Source organism: Lynx rufus, unplaced genomic scaffold, assembly GCF_022079265.1.
Source record: "Lynx rufus isolate CCGP_SWC_20201006 ecotype Redwood Valley unplaced genomic scaffold, mLynRuf1.p SCAF_9, whole genome shotgun sequence".
Taxonomy (NCBI): Eukaryota; Metazoa; Chordata; class Mammalia; order Carnivora; family Felidae; genus Lynx; species Lynx rufus.
Window position 1 is genome coordinate 85,735,599 of NW_025814897.1, and position 25,163 is coordinate 85,760,761.

Genomic DNA, 25,163 nt, shown 5'->3' on the forward strand with positions numbered 1-25,163 from the left:
ACTGATTAAGAGCGTGGGTACAGTGGGCCAACATTAACTTAGGAAAGTTTTTAAACAAAATCTAGAGCTTTGGTAGAGGTTAGTTTAATGTAATAATAAAATACATTTCAGTGTTAAACTGCAAAACTAATATATGCTACAGTTGGATGGTCATTTCCTCATCTAATTACATGCCTGCAAAATAAAGTTATAGTACAATTCCAGTTTAGAAAGTGAAACCCAATCTCTGAAATAGAAATTCAGTGTCTGAGATTCTTATACCCAAGACATCAAATATAGAACATTTAGAAATAGCATGTAACAGCATTCAAAAACTACCTTGTTTAATTAATAATTAAAAGGACCACATACACAAAAAGCTTAAATCACTTAGGCAGAAAATTATAGTTTTCAATAAACTTCATTAAATAATGGTCTATTACAAACAGCCCAAGTACATATTTCCAAATGAAAATTATAGAAATAAAACATTTCCTTTAGCTTCAGACATAAATAGAAATTGTCAGGGTTTTTTTTTTTAAGTTTATAAAATTCTTGAAGAGTTTAAGAAATATTTGGGTGTATTTTCGTTATTTATTGTTTTTAAGTAATCAACAAACTAAAATTTAATTTCTTTTTTTTTTTTTTTTTTTTTTTTTTTTTTAAATTTTTTTTTTTTTTTTTTCAACGTTTATTTATTTTTGGGACAGAGAGAGACAGAGCATGAACGGGGGAGGGGCAGAGAGAGAGGGAGACACAGAATCTGAAACAGGCTCCAGGCTCCGAGCCATCAGCCCAGAGCCTGACGCGGGGCTCGAACTCACGGACCGTGAGATCGTGACCTGGCTGAAGTCGGACGCTTAACCGACTGCGCCACCCAGGCGCCCCTAAAATTTAATTTCAAAGTTGATCATTTCTTTCCAAAATATGGAAAATGAGAAGTAAAATTCAAAAAAACCCTTCAAATTTTTTCATATCTTAAATTCCACAAAGGCTATGATTTTCTTCATAATTAAGATGGTGATTGCTAAGATATCATAGTTAGATACTCATTTCCTTTGTTTCTGTCTGAATTTTAAAAATGACTATGCAATCTATAACAACTGTTAAGCTACACTGTGAACCACTTTAAATGATTCAAGCTAGATACTTATGAACTCTTTTTGAAACTATTTTAAGAGTGCAATGCATTCATTATTTAAAAGTATCTGAGAATTTTGTTGGTTGGGGAAAAATTCAAAGAAGTATCAAAATTAAGACGACATTTCCAGTAATGAATGTTTCCCAAAGATCATGTTTGTACTTAAAATCAGTCATTCCAAATCATTATTTATATAGCTTCCTGGCACAGCTCCATGGACTTTCATGCATCTCTACAGTGTTTCTGAACAGACTGACATATATTTTGTTTACTGACAGCAACTAAAAGCTCTACGTAGGATCATAAATAAAGAAGATCATGTTTAAAAATCACTAATATCATTTTAAAAGGTAGTGCAGGCTTGTGTTTTGGCCTCTGTTTAGCTGTGTTAGGCCTATGAATGACAGCTTCCCTGCTTGAAGCACACAGAAAGCACAGCCTTCCTCATTCACTGACAGGACTGTGGCCTTTTCACACGTTCCTTCCACAGCAGTGTTTGTCCCCAAACACTGGAACTCGACACAATGGCATTCCTCCTTCAACACCCCCACCAACAGCACCACTACTTAACAAGAATGCTAATGAGATGAACGGGCCCTGTCGCTGAAAGTGTTAACTGCATTTCATAGGAATGCATTTATGCTACTTCAAAGATTACCAATTAAATAGATTCTGCTTAGCTCTGAGCAATTTCTAAGATGTTTCCACTTTTAAGGAAATGAATGTGATAAATGTAAGACAAAGTGACTTTATGCTGTCCTATATATAATATCTCATTTTATATACATGAATCAGTATAGACTTAAGACCACACTAATGTAGTGGGCTTAATTCAGTTGCATGCTATAATAGCCAAGTTAAAGTTAAAAACTGAAAAATGAATATGTTTATAAACATAAAACCAGTAGTTCTGACTTTCCTTTTAAAGCTTTATGATCACAGTTTATTTGAAAGAAATTTCCTTTGGGAATCCCAAAGCATCCAATTTAAAGTTTGTAATCTTTTGATAGAATCTCAGTAAAACAATATTACTGTTTTTATATATGATCTCAGAAGTGAAATGAATAGATATGATATCGAGAGTTCATATAATTCTGCAAGTTTAGGTTTGTTAAAAACAAATAAGAATCATCATCCATTTCCATTTTACCTAATGATTCCTCAACACAATCTTATATAAAAGTAAATAGAAAAGGCTATTCCTAAGGTCAAATGAAGTAAATGCAGTTCAAATAAAGTTCATCAATGCTAAGAAGGATATCTGCTAAGACGTCCTACTCACAAATAAAGCAACTGCCAGGCTTAACACTTAGACACTGATGACCTGATAATGGTACCACTACAGTGACTTTTCTAAACACTGCAAATAATTTTAAATTAAATCATATTATTACAATACAAAAGAAAAGAGGCTCAAGAATACATACAATTGGGCATATCTAAAATAAATTAAAATTTGCATGGAAATGCATAATAATTAATTTTCTATTTCCTTTTCTTCACTTTTATATCTTAAAATAAAACCTAGACAAGTATCATATTAAAACTGTTGAATGCAAAGCTTTAAGCTATTACAACTTAGCAAAAGTAAAAGGTTTAGTTAGGAAGGGCAAAGAGCCTAGGTTCTTGAAATATGTCCAAATTTGGCATAATGTTGATGATATAGACAACCTCAGAGATGCTAAACATGTTAATTACTGTTCATATTTTGTTCAAAATGTATTTTTCATCAATTTTGAGTCATAAAGAAATCTTTAATATCAAAGCAGCAAGTAATTCTTAAAACATTTTCTTTTTTCACAATACACAGAACTCCTTTCACTCTAGTACAACTGTATATACTTATTTCAATTTTAGATGTTTAGGATAATGGAAAAAAAAACAAGTTGTTAACTATTTTCTGAGCAGTTTCTTATCTCTAACATCCTCACTTTTAATAAAACTTAGAAAATGATTTACGTTTTTCTAAGATTTGATTTAAACAGTGCTTTTCTTGCACTAGAGTATGGTCTCATTTTTTTTTAACATCGAATAATTTTAAACTAATAGGTGGAATCAAATCACTTAATACCAAATAAATGATTATAATTAAACTGGTCATAATCCATTTTATAATATAATTGTATCTTAAAGGTTAAATAATATTTCAGTTTAAATAATTGAATCAAAAATACAACAAAACATATTTCTACCAGTTTTTATATATGATACTGGTTTGATAAAGAATATTTTTTAAAAGTTTGGATTTTTATTTTTCATATTTATTATCATAAACAGCCTTAACTATGATAATTATTAATCCCATTTCTTGATCCACTGAAATTAACTAACTAAGCAAACAATCACATTTTGAGAATAAAAGTTTCTCATGGGAAGAGATTTCTTGCTAGTTCTGGATACCTTAGTTCAAGAGTTACTTCTAGCCAATACAAGTTGAACTTTTCCAAACCAGACAGCAGGAGGTGCTGTGTGAACACTGAGACCAAATGGCATTCTTACCTCCCATCCCCCAGCACACACACAATAATAGCAGAATGCTTTCAAAATATTCATTTTTCAGTGGCCTGTGGCCTGAGATAATGAGCCCAGTTGTAAAATGGAACCTTATAGTTAGAAATGGAAAACCTAGACTTTATTTAACATGGTAAAATGTATGCTTAACTTCTTAAGACCAAATACAAAGAGGATTCTAAAAATGTGGTAACCCCATTTTTATTTTATAAATGGCCATCGTCATTCTGCTTTGCAATGTGAATTCTACTTTAGGATAAATCAAAGTCCCTATAAGTAGTTATAAAAAAAAATCAGTCTTTACACACACACACACACACACACACACAGTTATAGGATGGTATACTTAGAAATTAAAGGACAAAACCAATTTTAAACTGATTCAGATATATTAGTTCTATTTCTTTACTTTATAAACATACAGGTTAAATAAGCATAAATGAAGTGAGTTAGTCCTGACAAGAAATTAATTCACAATTTCATTTCGCAGAATGTGATTGGTTTACATTTTAGCCCAACTTCTACAACAGCAATTCTGATTTCATACTGAAAAAAAAAAAGAAAAGAAAAGAAAAAAGAAAGCTGAACATTAAAACCTTCAACTGCTTTAGGAGCTATTCATTTTCTTGCTTAAAGTAACTGTCTATAGAAATTCCACATAAGGAGTTGCCTTCGCTTTGCACAGTATGCAGCAAGAAAAGATGAGACATATGACATCCCATACCAAAAGACAGATACAATTAGCCCCATTATTGTTGGCTTTGAGATTACAGAAGAAGCATTTTGGCTCCCTAACGGGCACTGAGTTCACAAAATACATGTCACGGTTTTTTTTTTTTTTTTAATGACACAATGCCAATCATTGCTTCTATACAACCAAGTACATTTTAAAACACAGAATAAAGCAAGTTTTAAAGAGGGGTGACTCACCTGTTTATAATATTTTTTTGCAGACTTTAGTCGTTGGTACAAGGCCAAAAGAACTCCTTGGATGTACATCCTAGCTCCTGAGGGGCTGAAACCTTCTCCCTTAGAGACCCAAACTGGTCCCCGCAAAGGTGTGATGGAATTTTGCAGGCATTTTTCAAGCAGAGGTACTATGCAAGAAAATAAGGGAAAATAAATTCTTTTGACCCAACTGAAATGCACTGCCTGGAACATAGCCCCAGTACCAGAACTAACTCTTAACATCTATTATTTATATCTGACCTGGGTTAAGTCTTACAGAGGCAATTCCTGCATTACTAGTGGCCACCATGAAGGATGTATTTATATTGAGACACCCCCCCATGCAAGACTCATAAGCTTTGTGAGCACACCTGAATAGTCCTGAAGTGTGCCTAACTAGCTGCACAGAGTGTCATGGTGTGCACTGATTGCCTTATCTTCTCATTTATCACAGATGAGTTGGAACCAACCTTGCTGAAATCTACTCGCATTGTCCTGATAAAATTGTAAGATCCATGTTGTTTCTGTATATAGCTTCCCATAGAGGAGTCTATATACCTAAAACATCACATCTGGAAATTATTCATAAAATATAATCCACACCTTCATAAGCCATGCTATTCAAGTCTTTTCACTGCCATTGATTAAATAACCCATAAAAACAGGGTGGCAAGGCTGTTTAAAAATAAAGGGGAGCATCTTAAGCAAGCATTTTATCATACCTTTTTGTTTTTAAGTTTCTGGCATATAAGCTAGTCAAAGATTTAGGAATGCTATTCCAGCAAGCGTTTTGTAAACAGAGAGAAGATATTTACTTGTTGGCCTGTATTGCAACATCTATACTGGACTTGACAGACATGTTTATACACTTTTTCACACGATTAGCTTATAAAGTCTTTCTAGTGTAAAATAGTCAAATAACATGGCAGCTAGCTAACATTTTTCAAGATTTAATTTCCCTCTGAAATGCCAGAAATAAAGAAATAAAAAAAATCTTACACGCATTTGGGAACCCAGAAAAATGAAAGGTATCATTTTTTAACTTGGTCTTAAGTATACACATGTGACATAGTATAAACATACAAAATAACTATATGGCTTGGCTACCTTATTCTGATACATATTTCTACTAGAAAAGAAATTAAATAGATCACCAGCAAACAAAATAGCTCCTAGCTCCGTGCCATTGGTTATGTTATATGTGGCATATTTTATGCAGAGAGGCCTAGCGTAGCAATCTGGAAATTGAATTACAATTAGGTTCAGCTGAGCTGCTGAGCCGCTGAGTTATGCAAATGGCCTTTGCTACTGGTATTCTGCTGAATTTTGCTCTTAGTAAAAAAGTTATGCATTTTATGGCACTAAGTTCTGCAAATCTCAACCATAGCACAATTTAAATTCTTTCTAATGTATTCAACACTAAGGAGAAGGTTGGAAATAGAACTTAAGCTTTTCTAAAACTACTATAAAGTTAAAAGAAAATTATGACCCAGTGACTATTTAGACATCTTTAGATGTGTGCATGAAATTCACTCACCCAGCCTGAGAAATTAATTCCTAAAATTCACATATCAAAACCATGTTTATCCCCCTGGAGCAACTGTTTTTCTCTGTAAGTGTTGTCGTAACAAATACCTCAAACTTTTACAAAATATAAGATCATATAAACTATGAGGTAATGAAAAATAAAAAATAAACGTATATCAGAATTGCAACCCTTCAATCTTTAAGAAAAATTCACAATATAAATCAACCTTGATTATAATTTTTCCTAAAGAAAACTAGCTTAAGAATGATCAGTGCTTTCAGTTAACTGCATTCATACATCATTATGTATTGAGTTTTAACTTATAAACTTTTAATTTGGTACACTTATTGAACATACCACAGTTTTTGAATATGGAAAGGCATTACATAAATAGCTATTAAGTTGAAATAATTTAAAGCAAACTGAGAAGTAGGTAATAAACTTGAATGATCTACATCCTGGATTTAATCTTGAATTTAAACCTGAGAACATGTTATCAGATTCTCTAGTCCTATAGTTTTATTCATCCATGCTTGCCACAATATAACTTTCAAATTCTTTAAGTCAGCCCAAGGGATTCCAAAGTATAATTTCATAGATCTTCTAATACAAACTCTACTTTTTGCAGGTTTGTGCCCTCTTAAATAAAAATTTAAGAAAAAAAAGTAAAGTTTAGGAAAAAAAAATTATACCAAAATGCAAGCAGTGTCAGAATTGATATAGGATAGAAAATAGCTCCCATGCTCCACATGATTTATGTAATTAGGAATACTATGGAAACCAGAAATAGCAAAGCAAAGAAAGCAGTATTCACAAGCAGGTTTTATAAGAGACTTCAGAATCTGCTCTGAACTTGTTGAATAATCTGTTCAGTATTCCAGAATCTCCCTGCTGGAGGCAGGGTCCTCATTATAACCACAAGAGTGCTAATAAAGGTTAGCCTCTGAACTAGGGATTAGAAGGCTCTTTTCTTTTTGGAAGCTGCAAACTAGTAACTTTGATGATCTTCTTGAAAAGGAAGACAAAGCACACTCCAAGAACAAACAATGTTTCCACTAACTAGGAAGGTACAGAAAACATAAGAAAATGATACGCCCTAAGTACTGAGAAAGGAAGTATAAATATAAGCCTAATCTATTTAAAAAATTAAATTTATTAATCAGTTAGAATACTTCCCATATAAAAGGAGACTTGACCTAAAATGATAGTTTTGAAATATAATAGAAAATTTGATTAAAAATAAGTCAGTTGGCTTTTCACCCCCAACCATAGATTTTTTTTAACGTGTGAATTATTTTTTAAGGATTTTGGTGGATATTCTTAACATTCTATACCAAAGACAACTCATAAGTGTTCTTAACCAATGGTTTTCTTTTATGTAGAGTTCTTTTTCACTCAGTTTCTGAAGCAAAGTGCATTCTATTAAAGAAGACTATTGCATAAAGATGTGGTGCAAAAAACAAAGGCAATTATTTAGAGAGGACAATAGACACTTTTCAACCTTGGAAAGAGCATAAACCTAGATGTTGCTATGAGCTAACAAGGCCCATGAGAGATACTCAATGAAAAAATAAGTCTTTCCCAGTGAATGAACTCCAAAGTATTATTTTGTGCATAAACCACGAGTTTCTCCTTCAAACTACTACTGATAAATATTGCCTCAGAAAGGTTAGCTGGCTGCTATCTTCCTATATTCCTTTAATATTTCTGTGTAGAGCTACACACAGCATTTTGTCTTAGGTTTGAGGCCTTAATTACAGGTGTTCTACCTATTTGCTCCTATTTACATAGTTGCAACAAGAGTTTTGCTTTCCTGTATCTCAGTATTTTCATTGAATAGGGCCTCAACACTTTTATTAGATAAGTGGTTTGGAAATTAATCATTCATTAAATTTGTCAATAAGCATAGATCAGTCAAATGTGATCATTCCATTGGGATCATTACCACCACTGCAGAGGTGCAGTTATGAGGTTGATAGCTTTTTATCCATTTTGTTTATTCTCAAGTTATGACTGCAGGGAAAACTGAGATGAACCCAACAGTGTCACTGTGTTTGGAGTTAAGACTGACGATGCTAAGTAAATAGACCATGTGACCAAAAGAAGTAACTTCATTGGGTAGAGTTAATATTGAGCATCATGGGTAAATCGATCATATGATTAAACATAGTAGCTATTTTAATTTCATATCTAACAATTGATACTTTTCTTACTCACGCCATTCCACTTCCCTTGCATTTCTTCCTCCTTTTTTCCACTTGTTAATATATCCTTGTCCTTCAAGGTTCATATCAAATGTTACCTTCTTTGGCAAAATATCCCATGTTATTTAGGCAGAATTAACTGCTCCCTCCTCTATGTTTCCCAGAGCATTGTTTATAATTTTATTTTCCACTGATTGATTTGAATTAATCCTTATCTTCTCCACTCCCACTCCCATCCTCCGGTATATCACAAATGCTTTAGGGTTCTGAGGCCATAGAATTTTTTAGTTTGGTAAAAGCAGTGTTTAATAAATGTCTACCAGATGAATAAATAGTACATTGGATATACTGTGGACAGTCTTTTAGGAACTATACACAATCACCTAAAATCTGTAACTTTCTATGACCAAATGAAAATTTGATCAAAATTTAATAAGTATTAATATCCCAGAACTTTGAAACACATTTAGAATATGTACAACTGTTTTGCCTTAATTTTCCTTATCAAATGACCTTGAAGACTAAGAAGGAAAGTAAATACAAAAGAAAATGATACAATTTGGCAATGAAGCATTAACAAGCCAGGAGAAGGCCAGAGGTGGGTATTTAAAAAGTCTTGGAAAAGCCTCATGTGCATTATCCTATCATGTCATAAATCATGTTACTATGGGAAAAAGCACACCATAAAACTTATGTAACACAGCAAAAATATTAGTTAAGATCAAAATAGCTATTATAAATAATAAAGATGATATCCTTTAAGATACACCATATACAATGAGTTCAAATGCTATTCATATAGAAATAAGCTATTCCATCTTCAAGAGGACCTTATATTAAAATCACTTCATCACTGATAAGAAGCTTGAACTTATTTGGATTCACCATGGGGGCAGTACAAGGATTTCTGACAAGGAGACAAATATCTCTCTAAAGAGAAACCACAAAGCTGACGGAACTTACCAAGTAGAAATAGACTGGAGTGTCTGTGAAGTTCTATACCTAGAGAATATAGATCTCTTTCCAAAAGCAACATCTTACATTAAAAGAGACACTTTGTATACTCATTTGAATCTACTATGGAAAGCTAAAAAGAGGATTTTTTAATTAATATATTTTCAAAAAGTACTAGAAATAATCAAAGGCTTTAATAACCTGCTGTGAATTAAAAATTAAAATTCATGCCAATTAAATATTCAGAATCATAATTTACATAATACTGTAATTTTCACATTTCAGTCAGAGTACATGAGACTATGAAAAAAAAGAGCACACTGCCCAGAGCATAATTACCTATAAAGAAACTTCTATGTGCTCTTTGGCAGCAAGTTTCAGATCTCAGTCTTAAAATACTCAGCTATTGTTAGCAGGGCATCATTAGGAAATTTCCTACCAATTCAGTTGGAATTTATTTTTAAAATGAAGTTTATCTAAAAAGTCTTTTTTGGATGAAACAAAGTGAGCTCTTTAAAGATACTAAGATTTGACTGTCTCCCATCCAGGGTGTATGCCTGGAGGGAGTGTGAGTTAGTGCCAAGGTATGTGTGTGTTTTAATGCTCTGCATCCAGCTCTAGGTAATAGTTGAAAAGCTCCCTGTCTCAGAACAACCAGCAGATGCCACTCAAAAGCATGGTCTGCTGGGAAGATTGAATGATGTAAAGCATACTGTCTCCAGTGTTGCTTGATTTATATCAGTATATTCTTATTCAAACAAAACTAAACTAACAGCTGCTGCATACATTTGTTTATATGCTATATGTCAAATGTTATTGTCCCTAAGGTACTTATGTGAAAAGATTTAGCAGTCATATTCTTAAATACCGATGCCTACCCAAATTTGGATGCTTCCTCCACTGAACAAAATGACAAGCACACGATTGCTATACTTAGAGCAATCTTTCACAGCTGCTTTAGTTTTTCAGTGATCCTATTAAACTGACGGCATATTGCCTGTGGGGTCTACAGTGTTATAATACTGCTGTAAGAGACATTGATTTGTATGATAGGATCAAACAGAACAGGGATGCATTGGGGGGAAGAATTTCATAGGTCATATTGTTTTTACCTGAGTAAAATTTAATTTAGACATTGTGACCTTTACAGAACACCTGGTTATTTTAATTGCTGATGTGTGGATGAACGTTGACATTGGGGCTTAGAAAGTATGAAATCTTAGGTCTCTTCTGTTCTGAAAATGCATCCTGAGTCATGTCTTTTCTTAAACTGAACGAAGTAGCTGTGCATTAAATATGCTGGCACATCTTCTGCTTGAGCAAGTGGACCGAAATGGTGTGAATTGTTAATGCCTTGCTGCTTTGGTTCACGGCTTGTGATTGATCATTTGTAACTATATCTACTCCTTGTTCCATGAAATCAAGTATGGAGTAATGGGTTCATCAGATTTTGGGGTTAAATTGAGAGTGAAGAGGTACTGTGTGTGGAAATAAGAGTTGCCATGTTCAGGGCTGGCCTTGTAACAGCATGGAATCTAAAGGCGATATTCAAAACCACTTCACTCATCATACGCTTACTGATTCTGAATAGGGCCCATTTGCAGGGGACATTTGGTAGTTTTCCAATACGCTTTATGCCTCTTTCTACTGCCACCACCATGCACATCTTTTTTTCATACGTCCCAGTAGCACATTGGTAGAACAGGTCAGCATACACAATTCATTTATTTAAATAACTTGGTTTATACAAGTAGAAATAAGCTGGCATTCTATTGTGTCTTGCCCTCCCCCTCAACAAAAATAATACTGTGTGGGTCTTTAAAAATACAAGTTATTTTGTGAACTCAGTTCCTTGAGTATCTTAAATATCTGATATTTAGTGATAATGTAACATAACTTGCTTGAACTGATATAGGTATAACTTCAAGTTTACTTAAATATTGAGAATAAACTGTATCTAATCTATTTTGTGTGGGTATGGCCTATACCAATACATAGTAATTGAATATATATGACCTGCTTTTGCAAACTTTAAAGCTCTGTACAAAAATTTGAGGTGTCATCTTAGTTTTGGAAAATGCAAAACATGGAACTTAAGTGAAACCAACAAAAATTAGCAGTAAAGGCCTTTAGAAATGTCATTATATAATTGTTTGCTGTAACAACTGATACCTTTTTACATTATTATTTTTTATATTTATTATTGTTGAGAAAAGCTTAACCTAAATGGTGTTAACTGAGGCACCAATTAACTTTTGACCCATTAGGAAAAGATATAATAGAAAACACAGTAAAACTTAGAAACACAATCAAATATACAAAGCACTTAATGTGTAAGTACCATTAAAAGCAACCTAATTGTAAAATGTTTCTTTTTTTTTTTAAGATTTTATTTTTAAGTAATCTCTACACCCAACGTGGGACTTGATTTTAACAATCCCGAGGTCAAGAGTCGAATGCTCTACTGACTAAGCCAGCCAGGCACCCAAAAATGTTTCAAAATTCTACTGTTACATTGTAAAGTATCAACGATTACAAATCTAAAAATTTTTCTTTCTTTTTCTTTTTTCTTGTTTGAAAGCAATTATAATAATAATACTTGACAGACACATACCTAATTCAGACAGCCCTACAAGAATCAGATAATGTGGATAAAGCTGTTTTGGTCTCCTTGGATGAAAATTCTAAGTCAATATATTACATTTACATATTTTATTTAGGATTATATATATATAAATAATATTATATATTAATTATTATATATATAATTTGTAGTTTAAATGTGATAAACTAAAGTCTTTATAGTTTCAGCAATTAAAATGGAGGGTTCCCTTTCAATGTTTATTTCTCCATGCTCATTTCACAAAAGTAGAACTATATAATGTATGTAAACTATAGTAGAACTATATAATGTATATAAAAAGCTATAATTAGCTTTTTGCATAATTTGTCTAATATTCTAAAAACTCTTATGGGGAAGAAAACAAATCTATACTGAGTCATGTTCTTTCACATGGAGAACTTTGTTAAAAAAATTGTTTTATAACAGATAATAGCAATTAAGCAATTAGTGTTCATTGGTAATTATTCTTATATTTTTAATAATGAATTTCTAGGATCACTGACAAGTCATTAGAGTCAGGCTAAGATTTTTGGTTCAAAGACTCAGAAATAGATAAAAAACGAAAGCTAGAAAGACAAACCCAACAAGATGGAAAGAGCAAGGATTTGGCTAAAACATTACATAAATACTGAAGCAAATTTAGCCCAACAAAACCTAGGAGTGATGATCATATCTTCATGAATATAAAAAACAGTCTATGTTTTAAGGATTTCAAAAGGGAATTTCTGACAGATATTAAAGAGTCTATGAGCAGATTAGACTGCTTTGTGAATGCTCACATCACACAATTCTGCATTCACACATTTAATAAAAGATGGAAGTGATCCAATTATAAAGGGAATTCTCCAACTGCCACCAAAAAAAGCCTTTTCTTTAAGTCAAGCCATTAAAAATTCTTAATATTCTCTATAGATCAATAGTAGAATTATAAGTCAGTGATTACCTTCTGTTTTTGTCCAAGCAACAAGAGAAGCCCAACTCTGATGCTTGGAGGTCATTAGGAAACACTGAGGGCCATGTATAAGAAACCTTGGAACCAAGGCAAAGTCACAGGGTGCACAGGTCCCAAGGGAAGTCAGAAGACATCTCCTGAGAGGCATATTTCCCACACAAAAGGGCTTTTAACTGGCTGCCTTCATATATTCTAATGCACCCTAGAGAGATTTAAGGGCTGATTCACAACTATTTGCATTTGACATCCCTCTTCAGCAAGAGGTCTGAAGTTTTACATTTCATAAAATATGAGAAATAAAGGTAAATAGGACTGGGACCCAAGGATTGAAAAGAGACAATGTATTTTTTTTTTAAGTTTTTTTTTCAACGTTTTTTATTTATTTTTGGGACAGAGAGAGACAGAGCATGAACGGGGGAGGGGCAGAGAGAGAGGGAGACACAGAATCGGAAACAGGCTCCAGGCTCCGAGCCATCAGCCCAGAGCCCGACGCGGGGCTCGAACTCACTGACCGCGAGATCATGACCTGGCTGAAGTCGGACGCTCAACCGACTGCGCCACCCAGGCGCCCAAGAGACAATGTATTTAATTTTAAAGAAGATATTTTAGCCATAAGTTTGATCTTAATTCCCTGAAAAGTTCTAGAAGAGATTATAAGATGAACAGTTTTTGAACTCTTAGAAAAATAAATAGTAATCGTGAGAACCCATATGGAGCAACTAATGTATTAAATAAGTATTTAATGAACAGAGAGGGAGATTCTTGGGGCAAACAGGAAGACTCTTGGGGAAATTCTTTACATGGGGCTTGACATCTCTAACACCAGCATATAATTATCATTTCTTCCAGTGGGAAGTAGGTCCCAATAGACTACAGCTACCATCTATTATCCTTAAGCAAGGACCACTGCTAAATCTGCAGGTCTCTTCTAAGGTAACTTGGTATAGCTGCAACAAAGTAGGAGAACATATAATGTCTACAAATCTCCTGGTTAGATCCCCTGTTTAGAAATAATTGCTTTCCTTTAATGCTTCCATTTAAAAATTATAGAGAAGTATGTCATGTAGTATCCAAAACAAGGCAAAAGAAAGTTATCAGTAGATGCTGCCTTGGATCCCAGTTTCTTTCCTGGGGAAAATAATAAAAGGAATGAGAATGAACACACATACACAAATGCACACATGCACACCTGCACGCACAAACACACACTTGTCCCTTTATGGGGCTTGACTGAAGGCTGTAGGTTACATATATACCCTTCTGAGTTACCCACTCCTAGCTAAGAAAGCAATGCCACTTACAGAGCCCAAACCATCTGGACCATTGCAAAATTCCACATTTAGCAGAACAGAAACTGTAGTACTAGCCACAAATGGGTAGTACTAGGCATTTTTGGGGCACAGAGAAGGGAGCATTTGACTAGACTCCTTCTCAGTGTCCTGAATTTTTCACTCACATTAAAAGGAATTTGAGTACAATGCTTCTAGACAAGGGCAGCAACCCGAAATTTTATACTATTTTATGATATCTACTCTACATTGTTTAGCCCTGAATTAAACGTGGGAATAGAGACAAGACTACAAAATCTCTACATATATGGAGCTTACAGTCTAGTGGAGAGACAGATATTAAACAAATAATTCCCCAAGCAGTTTTATGAAGTACAATTGTCACAATTACTATATACAGGGTGCTATTAGTATAACAGGGATACCTGCCCTAGACAAGGGAGGAAAATAGCATCAGAGCAAAGCAATGTCAGGGAAGCATTTCAGAAGAAGAAATATTTAACATAAGACCTTAAGATGAGTAGGCAACTGCTTGCAAGTCGGATAGGGTGAGAGAAAAAAATCCAAGTAGGGAAAACATTATATGGCAAGGTACTGGGGCATGAAGAAGAATAAAATGAGGAACAGAAATGAAAAAATAAGGTGACTTGAGTGCAGTGATGAAGAAGTCAGTAGTATGATGTGAAGAACTTCTCCAAGTTGGGTAGGGACCAAATCATAAAGGTCCTTCAGGCCATTATAAAGATTTAAGCTTGGGTTGAGTATGACAAGTTATAATAGGCTAAAATCACTTTTCAAAAATATTTTATTTTTAAGTAATCTCTATACCCAATGTGGGGCTTGAACTTACCACTCTGAGACCAAGTGTCACATGTTCTACCAATTGAGCCAGAGAGGCACCCTCTAAAATTACTTTTTAAAATAGTGTTACCAGAGAGATTGGTGAGCTTGTAGATTCATAGCTAAACAAACAGCCATATCCATGGAAGATTACTGTAAATCAGAGACAGGTACTTTGATAACATAATAGAGGTCTCTGTCCCTTCATGTCATAGTCAACATTTTTTTTTTAATTATCAATAATTGGGGCACATGGGTGGCTCAGTCAGTTAAGCATCTGACTTTGGCTCAGGTCATTATCTCACGGTTCGTGGGTTCGAGTCCCACATTGGGCTCTGTGCTGACAGCTCAGAACCTGGAACCTGCTTTGGATTCTGTGTCTCCCTCTCTCTCTGTCCCTCCCCTGCTTGAGCTCTGTCTCTATCTCTCTCAAAAATGAATAACATTAAAAAAATTATCAATAATTTAGACAGTGATAAAATTGGTATTCAGATCACATTTACAAGTGAAAACAAAGACAGAAGAAATTGTTAATCCCTGGGTTACAGTTTAAATTTCTGAAAGATCTTGCAAGGCTAAACTACTAAATAAAAACCTTGAAAGTAGAAATTTAATAGGAATCAATGTATAATATTCTTTTCTCATAGCTATAAAATCAGCAGTACAAGTACAGGACAAGGAAGAAGCAGTTTAGGAGCAAATTGTTAGTAAAAGTTTGGGGGCTTTTGTTGTCTTTAAATTCAATTTAGGTCAAAGATACAATGCGTTTAACAGAAATAAAAATGCATTTGTAGATTATATAATGATCTGGGAAAAAGTGGGGGAGGTGAGATTCCTTTACTCATCATTGATTGACCTGGGAAATTGTATTCTGATAAATTATGAACATTTACGTTCTAAGTTTCAGAAACCCAAATTGTGGCTTCCCCTATAGAAAGGTGGTAGATTTATTATAAAAAGAACACTTCATCTTCTTCAGTTAAGGTAGAGAAACAACTGGAAGAAAGTATTACAAATCTAAGAAAAAGATTTGCTAAAGGAATCAAGGAGAAAGTAAAGTGGTTTTATATAGGCTCCATGCCCAGTGTGGAGCTAGAATTTAGGACCCGGAAATAAAGAGATGTATGTTCTACCAACTGAGTTAGCCAGGTGCCCCTAAAGTGGTTTCAAAAGATGCTTCAACCTTATGATCAAAATAAAGCGGTATATGCATGAAAATAAACAAGACAGGTTTGTTTAGCTGGAGGAGGAAAGAGATCTTAGAATAAAGGTAAATATCTGATTTGAACATACATTTTTAAAAGATATGAAAAGACAAACTGAAATCCTGAAGGCCAGATATGAGGGTATCAAGGCTAACTACTCTTAAAGAGTTTATTACAAAAGGGAAAATATTTCAATTGTTACAAAATCACAAACAGTAACTGGAGTCCAGTAAAACCTAAGAGAGAAATAAAGACCTCACAGGGCAAACTCAGAACAATCCCCCAAAGGAGGCAGAATCCAAATACTGTGAAGAGGTGACATTTATTTTACAGATAAATTAATAGTAAAAGCAATTTGGAGAATCTCTTTTGAGGATGTGACAGTAATACAAAATGTGCACATGAAATCTGAACAAATTAGAGAGAGGAATACTAGGAAGATTAACATCAAATACTCAAAAAATGTATTTAGTGCATCCTCCCCCGACCCCCACCACCAAATTTCTGGGTTTAAGATTAAGGCAAAGGGAAGACGAATTATGTTACAGAAGATCCAGGCACAGCAATAATAGATAAAGACGTCAGGGGCGCCTGGGTGGCTCAGTCGGTTGAGCATCCAACTTCAGCTCAGGTCATGATCTCATGGTTTGTGGGTTCGAGCCCCGCATTGGGCTCTGTGCTGACAGCTCAGAGCCTGGAGCCTGCTTCGGATTCTCTGTCTCTCTCTCTCTGTGTCCCTCCCCTGCTCATGCTTTGTCTCTCTCTGTCTCAAAAATAAAATAAACATTACAAAAAAAAAAAAAAAGAAGAAGAAGTCAGATCTAAATTAGATGTTAACCAGTGGGAAAATACATCCTGGGTGGGATTATTTAATTCAGGGAGGTGAAAATGGGTAGGACCGGTTTGAACAAAAGATGATATTGACAAACTTGGAACTTATTTTTTTTTAAATATTTATTCATTTTTGAGAGACAGAGATAGAGCATGAGCAGGGGGAGGGGCAGAGAGAGAGAGAGACACAGAATATAAAGCAGGCTCCAGGCTCTGAGTCATCAGCCCAGAGCCCGACACAGGGCTCGAACCCACGGACTGTGAGATCATGACTTGAGCTGAAGTCGGATGCTCAACCGACTGAGCCACCCAGGCACCCCGGAACTTATTGATATCATATCTCTCACTATGAGAGACCCTGCAAGAAAAATATTTACAGGGATATGTTAGAAAAAAACACAAGTATGAACTCAAAAGGAAAAGAAAAGAAAGAACTCAACAACCACAAAGAATGCAGCCCAAGCCTGTTAGAGAAGGGAACCTTTCTGAAAGGAACAGGAGTACAGCAGAGGCAAATCCTAAATGTTGTAGAAAAAGAGAACAGAAATGTTAACTCAAGCCTAAGAGCATTCAAAAACTGAGGAAAGACCATGTCTACAGGAGGAAATGACATCAGTGCTATTCTTCACTGAGCACCTAAGACCGTGAGGCTCAGAAACATAAATAGCCACTTCTATTCAGAAATCCATGGAGTGAAGTTATTCTGTAATGGAACTAAAGTGAACATAAGGGAGAAGCTGTGATAAGGAAGTAGGTGTCTTGGGCTTAAACAGTTCCATAGCCAGAGGCCATTGCAGTAGCCACTGTGACCCAGGATTGAAATTACTGTTCCCGAGGCAAGACGGATGCTTTGCCACCAGAGAGGGCCTACCCTCAGTTCAGCATGGGGTTCAGAAATATGTGACTCAGAGGGAAAAGACCATTAAGGTGCTTGGAAAACTTTACAAAGGCAAATAACAACATCTCAAATAAGTCTTGGGGCTGCCACCAACGTAAATTTCCAAATGTTGCAAAAGAATGTAAGAGTATCCCCTTTGAGGATAATAATAACAGCAATGATGATAAAGTATTCTATAATGTTGGGGCACCTGCCTGGCTCAGTTGTGGAGCATATGACTCTTGATCTTGTGGTTGTGAGTTTGAGCCCCATGTTTAGTACAGAGATTACTTAAAAATAAAATCTCAAAAAAAATGTTATATAATCCTTACCAAGTGTCAGGTACTTGTTCTAAGGACTTCACATATAATTCACTTACTCCTTACAATAACCTATTAAGGCAAGTAATTTCATCCTTATTTTGTAGATGAAGAAACCAACTCTCAAAGAAACTAACTTGTCTCAGTTCATACAATAGGTGGCGTAACTGGAGTTTGAACTCTGGCTCCAAATTCAGAGCACTTCATCAACTCTTATGCAGAGTGTTTTTTAGAAATCACTGGTCAATTTTTTCTTCAAAATATTATAAATACATAATGCTATAATTAATGCCTTGATGAGAGACTGCTTCCCAACAAGTTATAGCATATGTCACAGACCCTGATCAACAGCGTAAATTGACTGGCATGTTGGAAAGACTGACATGAGGAATGCTTTCTCTTCTTTGCCTTCCTTCACTTAGTTTCTGTGATGCTCTTTGGCAACAGTCAGATGGTCTGGATCATGCCAAAATAGTTACCTGGAAACATCATCTTGCTTGGAATAGCCACATTAGAAACTGGGGATTGGCTTCTGTTCTGAATGTCCTGGATATGGGGCTGATGTTGTGATCATCTGTTGATTCAACTGGAATTAGGGCACATGAGAAAGTTGGTATAAGCTCATTCCAACTTCTCAAGTCCTGAGGGATGATGCCCACCACAGGGGCCCAGAAGGTAGCTGCTGGAGGAATTCCAGCTCAAACTAGGCATCTAAAAGCCATCTGGCTGACACTGGGAAGAATAAAAATTACGGACTTTTATTTCTTTGAATTTTAACTTGTGGAGTTGGAACTTTTATTGGATTTTAACTCACAAAGGTAAGATTGTTTGATTTGGGAATTCACTTCCCTATAAATATAAAATTTTGGGATTTTCATTTCTTTGGAATTTTATTCTTTGAATTTAACTTCACAAAAATTTCATAATGGGCAAGAATTAACATTCAAGTTCAGGATATGTGTTTGGAGTTTTGTGATTAAAATACATTAATCCTGTCATTTGAGTTCATTGCATTGTACAATTTCTGAAAAACATGTCAGAGAATAAATACATAACCATTTTGGGTGGTGTAACTGGTATAATTTGGGGTGGGAAATGGAACAGGAAGTGAACATTCAATGCTCAATAACACAGACTTGGAGTCAATTTAATTATGTTTTTTTTCTTTTTTTTTTTTCAACTTTTTTTTTGGGGGGGGGACAGAGAGAGACAGAGCATGAACGGGGGAGGGGCAGAGAGAGAGGGAGACACAGAATCGGAAACAGGCTCCAGGCTCCGAGCCATCAGCCCAGAGCCCGATGCGGGGCTCGAACTCACAGACCGTGAGATCGTGACCTGGCTGAAGTCGGACGCTTAACCGACTGTGCCACCCAGGAGCCCCAATTTAATTATATTTTAACTCATTTCAGAATCTTCTAGGGTAAATTTCATACTACCCACCATGATCTAGAAGGATCCACGCAGGAGCAGAGTTTGGTTATTGGAATAATAGGTCCTAACAGACTGAGGATCTCCCTCAAGAGGGAGACTCACTTCTCTGTTCACCATAATGGAATAATGAAGCCAAAGAAGGTAAGAGAACAAAAAGTTGGGAAATGTTAGGGGGAATGAGGTCTATCAAAATCTGACACTATCTACCTGTGTTCTCCCACTGTTATGTGCTTATATAATACCAAATAGTTTATATATGATTAGTAAATAGGCAATGATATCAATACAATATAGAAGTTTGGTTGGTAAATATGTGCTTTTTCCTAGGCAAAGGAGGCCAACAGTGAAGGAGTAGAATTCTGACCTTTAGCAGGAAAGAAAAATGCTTTAGCTTGCCTGCAGCACTGGGGTTCCTTGCATGACTCTGTGGGAGTTTCCCTTCCTCCTGTGCCTTCCTTAAAGGAAGCCCCAAACCTCCAGTTGACGTCCATCTGCATTTTCTCACACTCTATTGTTTTTGTGCAGCTTTAATATCCTCTGAAGCATCACTCTGAGACACCTACCCAGGCTGTTTACAGTATCCCCTAGGTTAATTATTATTTAAGTTGGTATTCTGGTTTTAAAGGTGCATAGACTTTGAATGGTCTCCCTCAACACTATTGTTTCCACAGCCTTGTAATTTTGGGGTGGTGATTTTGCAGAATACATTTTTTATATCCTGTTCTAGCAGAAATGCTGTACTAGCATGTTGATCATACATAGGAATATGGCATCTTTACACAGTGGGTAGTTCTACTCTAGAAAGAATAGATCTTGGTGGGAGGCATAAGTAAGGAATGTTTCTGCATGTAACAAAATAAATTTCTTTGTTAAAATCTTCTATGGTTTTTAGAAGTCTAAAAACATAAGCAATTTGCAAATCCTATGAGGTTTTAAAAGTTTCACTAGACTTGATAAAGTAAAAGTTTGGTGTCATGTCCAATGTGCTCATTTCTCACAGCAAAGGAGGAAAACCTTCAAGGCATATCTAATTCTAAAAAAAGAAGCAACAGATAGGAGAAAAATTTTCATTTTGTATATCTGTTACATTTCAGTCCTTGGTACAATTACACTTCTAATCTGTCCTTATAAATAAAAAGTAATTACTATGATCTTAACATTAGACGTGATATTCTGATTTGACATAAGCAAACAAGAGTCATACATCAAATGAGAGAATTAGCATTTGTTTAAATTAAAAGATAACTTTCCCATAACACTTCATCTTTCCCAAGATGAAGTTCAGAAGACTATGAAATATAAAAGTTGAGGGACCTCAATCATTTGATGCACAAATTATACTAACGAACAAAGAAAAAATAAATGCAAAAACCTAATGTTAAGTGACTAGGGCACTACAGACTGGAAGCTCCTTCAGTAGGATTAGCTTCTTTGAGGATTTTAAGTCTAGTGAACTTGTTATGCTTCCACATGTTACTAGTCGCATAGGTTAATTTCAGCTGGCATAGCGTTCCTACGTACGCAAAGACACAGGGCAAGGCATGCATTAAAATGTGATAATAGCACACTTCTGGGACACGTGAAGCATGAGGCATGAGTCTGCCTCTGGCATCCATGAAGCATCACACCTCAGAGTCAGAGCTTTTATGTTTTGATAAGTAGTTCTGCTCTTCCACATTTGGGAGGGGGAAAAAATCAACTTTCTAAGTGTAAATCTTTCCCCTTTACCAGGGTGCCTTACAGTTTTAATTCTAATGATTAATTTAAAAACTTTTTTTTTCAAATCCCAGTGAGCTGGAAATAATTTAAAGATGGATAGGGTCTTAAAATGTGTTATTTATTTTATTAATGCAAATTTAAGAGTGATTATATAATATTGTTGATTATAAAGATCATTTGAACCAGCATGATTGGGGGGAATGCAAGAAAGAAAACATAAACTTTAATATTGATATTCCATATCCCCTCCTCCCCCTCAAAAAAGACCATAAAGAAGGATTCCCTGTGTTTCATGTGTCTTACAGGTACGTAACTAGCTAGATAATGGGTATGTCTACAAAAGCTTTGAAATCTTCTAATAAAATAAAAAATAATTATATCAATACAAACATTAAAAATGATAAAGTATAATTTACTTTCTAATATGCAAACATACATATAATCCTTGGCAGAAAAAAAATTAAGAATTATAATAAGTTTCAAAATATCTGTTTTAAAGTTTATTTATTTTGAGAAAGAGAGAGAGAGAGAGTGCGAGCACACAAGCAGAAGAGGGACAGAGAAAGAGGGAGAGAGAATCCCAAGTAGGCTCCATGCTCAGCATGGAGCCCAATGTGGGGCTTGATCTCATGAATGATGTGATCATGACCTGAGCCAAGATCAAGAGTTGGAAGTTTATGGGGTGCCTAGGTGGCTCAGTCAGTTAAGCGACTGACTCAGTTTCAGCTCAGGTCATGATCTTACTGTCAAGAGATCGAGCCCTGTGTCAGGCTCTGTCCTGCCAACATGGAGTCTGCTTGGAATTGTCTGTCTCCCTTTCTCTGCCCTTCTGCTGCTCATGCGCTCATTCTCTCTCTCTCTCTCTCAAAAATAAATAAATAAACATTAAAAAAAAGAGTTGGATGCTTAGCCACCCAAGCACCCCAAATATCAAAATATAATAGTAGTCACTCAATAGGATTAAGATCATAAAGCCAGTAAAGGTTTGTTTTTATATATTACAAGCAAGGATTTTAGAAACAAATGTAAGTATTCAGAATAGCCATATCCTAAAATCACTTACAGTTGCCTGGATCTAACCTTGCAGTTAAGTATGCCACTTAATATTCTGGCCCTCTTCAGGCATATGGAGTTAAGGTTCAGATGAAGTGATAGGACCATAAGAGTAGCATTTTTAGTAGTGCTAATAGTAGTACTAGTAAAGAATAGTAATTACTACTAAAGTATAAAAAGTAAATTAAAAAAGTAAGAAGTAAATAATAGTACTAATTACTACTAATAGTAATTTAAAAGTACAAATGTGGAATTCATGGTATTTTTGCTCTTAGAGACTAGCAAATCAGTGCTTTTAGAAACATGAAAGTCTCATATTTTGACAAAGACATAGAATAAAATTGTTTTATTTTTTAATTGTTTTAAAGTTTATTTATTTATTTTTGAGAGAGAAAGAGAGAGCACATGTGGAGTAGGGGAGGGAGAAAGGGAGACACAGAATCCAAAGCAGGCTCCAGGCTCTGAGCTGTTAGCACAGAGCCTGATGCGAGCCTCAAACCCACGAACTGTGAGATTGTGACTTGAGCCAAAGTCAGATGCTTAACCAACTGAGCCACCCAGGTATCCCAATAAAATTGCTTTAGAACACATTTCATAACTTTTGAAAAACCTCTAGAAGTTAACCAAAACATTTAAAAATTTTATATCTGAGCAACAGTAGTATGATTTCTCATTTTTCTCCTTTGAAAGCTGTATACCATAGAAAGTATCTGTTAAGTTATGAAAATTTATCAATTGCTTTTGTTTATTAAATTATGGCTTATGAAGGTTAAAACACGCATGATTTTTCTCAAATCTAAGCTTGAGCTGTGCTACAGGTTGAGTGTTTGTGTCCCCCCAAAATTCAAATGTTGAAACCTAATGTGACGGTGTTTGGAGATAATTAGGTCATAAGGGTAGAGGCCTCATGAATGGAATTAGTGTCCTTATACAAGAGACCCCACCAGGTACCCTTGCCCTTTCTACCATATAAGGACACAATGAGAAGATAACAGCCTATGAATCAGTCAAGGGCCCCTCAACAGACAGTGAATCTGCCAGGGCCTTGATCTTGGTCTTCCCAGACTTCATAATTATAAGAAATAAATGTTTGTTGTTTAAGCCATTCAGCCTATGATATTTTTGCCCAAATGGACCAACACAAGCTGAAATAAAAATTCTTCAAAACTTAATCCATTCCATAATTTCCTTTTGTATAGGAATATTTCCCATGTTAAAACTAAACTTTTATTATATCTGTTTTCATATATATATATATATATGTTCATATATATTCATATATATTTATATACATATATGTTTATATATATAAATTATGCAAATGTCTTTTGAAATGTGATAATAGAGCTTGTAAAATCTTTGTGACTTACCTTTTGAAATATCTTTAATTGTTCTGCCATACAAATCATAAAGATATCTGGCTGGTGAATTTAGGTTCATTCTCATTGTGCAAGTATCTAAAACCTACCAAGAGAGTGCAGAAAAAAACTATAAATAATTTATTACAATAAGCTCTGGCTAAATTGAATAAACATTGAAAGTCCTTTCTATACTAAATGGCTATACAAATTATATTATAAAATGAAATTTGATTATTTAGAAAATATTCCTAAAATATGATAAGAAAAAAAGCAGTTACAATTATTATATCATAATTTTACTTTAAAAACACACCAACTGGGGTACCTGGTGACTCTTGATCTCAGGGTTATGAGTTCAAGCCCCATGATGGGTTCAGAGCTTACTTAAAAAAAATAATAAATGAAATAAAAGTAAATAAAAAACAAATATTAATAAAAAAGAGAAAAGAGATGCAATAAATTTTAAAAAGTGGTTACATACTAATAAACGCTAGAACTGAAGGAAAGTTTTATCTATTTTTTTTAGTTTTTTAAGTTTTATTTATTTAGAGAGACAGAGAAAGAGAGCATGAGCAGGGGAGGGGAAGAGAAAAGGGGAGGGAGAGAATCCCAAGCAGGCTCCACACTGTCAGTGCAAAGCCCGAAGTGGAGTTCAAACTCATGAACACTCAGATCATGACCTGAGCCAAAATCATGAGTCGTATGCTTAACCAACTGAGCCACCCAGGTGCCCCAGGAAATTTTTATATCATTCTTGGTATTTTCTATATTTTTCATTAACTTACAATGTCAAGATGTTAGTTTTATTTCATTTTATTTTTAAATTATGTATTTGTTTTTGAGAGAGAGAGAGAGAGAGAGAGAGAGAGAGAGAGAGAGAGAGAATCCCAAGCAGGCTGTGTACTGACAGTGCAGAGCCTATGTGGGGCTTGATCTTATAAACTGTGAAATCATGATCTGAGCTGAAATCAAGAGTTGGACGCTTAACCAACTGAGCCACCCACATGCCCAGGAAGGATATCACTTTTATATTGGTTTTAATCAATACAAATAAATGGAAAGATATACCATGTTCATGGATTGGAAGAATTAATATTGTTAAAATGTCTATATTACCCAAAGCAATCTATAGATTCAAGGCAATCCTTTTCAGAATACTAATAGTGTTTTTCATAGAACTAGAAAAAATAATTGTAAAATTTGTATGGAACCACAAAAGACCTGGAGTAGCCACAGCAATCTTGAGAAGGAGGAACAAAACTGGAAGTGTCATGCACCCAGATTTCAAACTATATATACCACAAAGCTATAATAACCAAAATAGTATGGCACTGACAGAACAAAAAAGACACATAGATCAATGAACAGAATTGAGAACCTAGAAATAATCCCGCACT

At 34.8% G+C, this 25,163-nt stretch overlaps 1 protein-coding gene across 1 annotated transcript in view; it reads right to left on the reverse strand.

Moving 5' to 3' along the window:
- Positions 1–25,163, reverse strand: part of DCDC1 (doublecortin domain containing 1) — a gene marked incomplete at its 5' end in the record, with an annotated part of 457,606 nt that overhangs the window by 375,292 nt on the left and 57,151 nt on the right. Inside the window, 2 exons of the mRNA XM_047071674.1 lie at positions 4,562–4,728; positions 23,776–23,869. Of these exons, the coding sequence (XP_046927630.1) occupies positions 4,562–4,728; positions 23,776–23,869 (261 nt within the window). The remainder of the gene's footprint in view (positions 1–4,561; positions 4,729–23,775; positions 23,870–25,163) is intronic.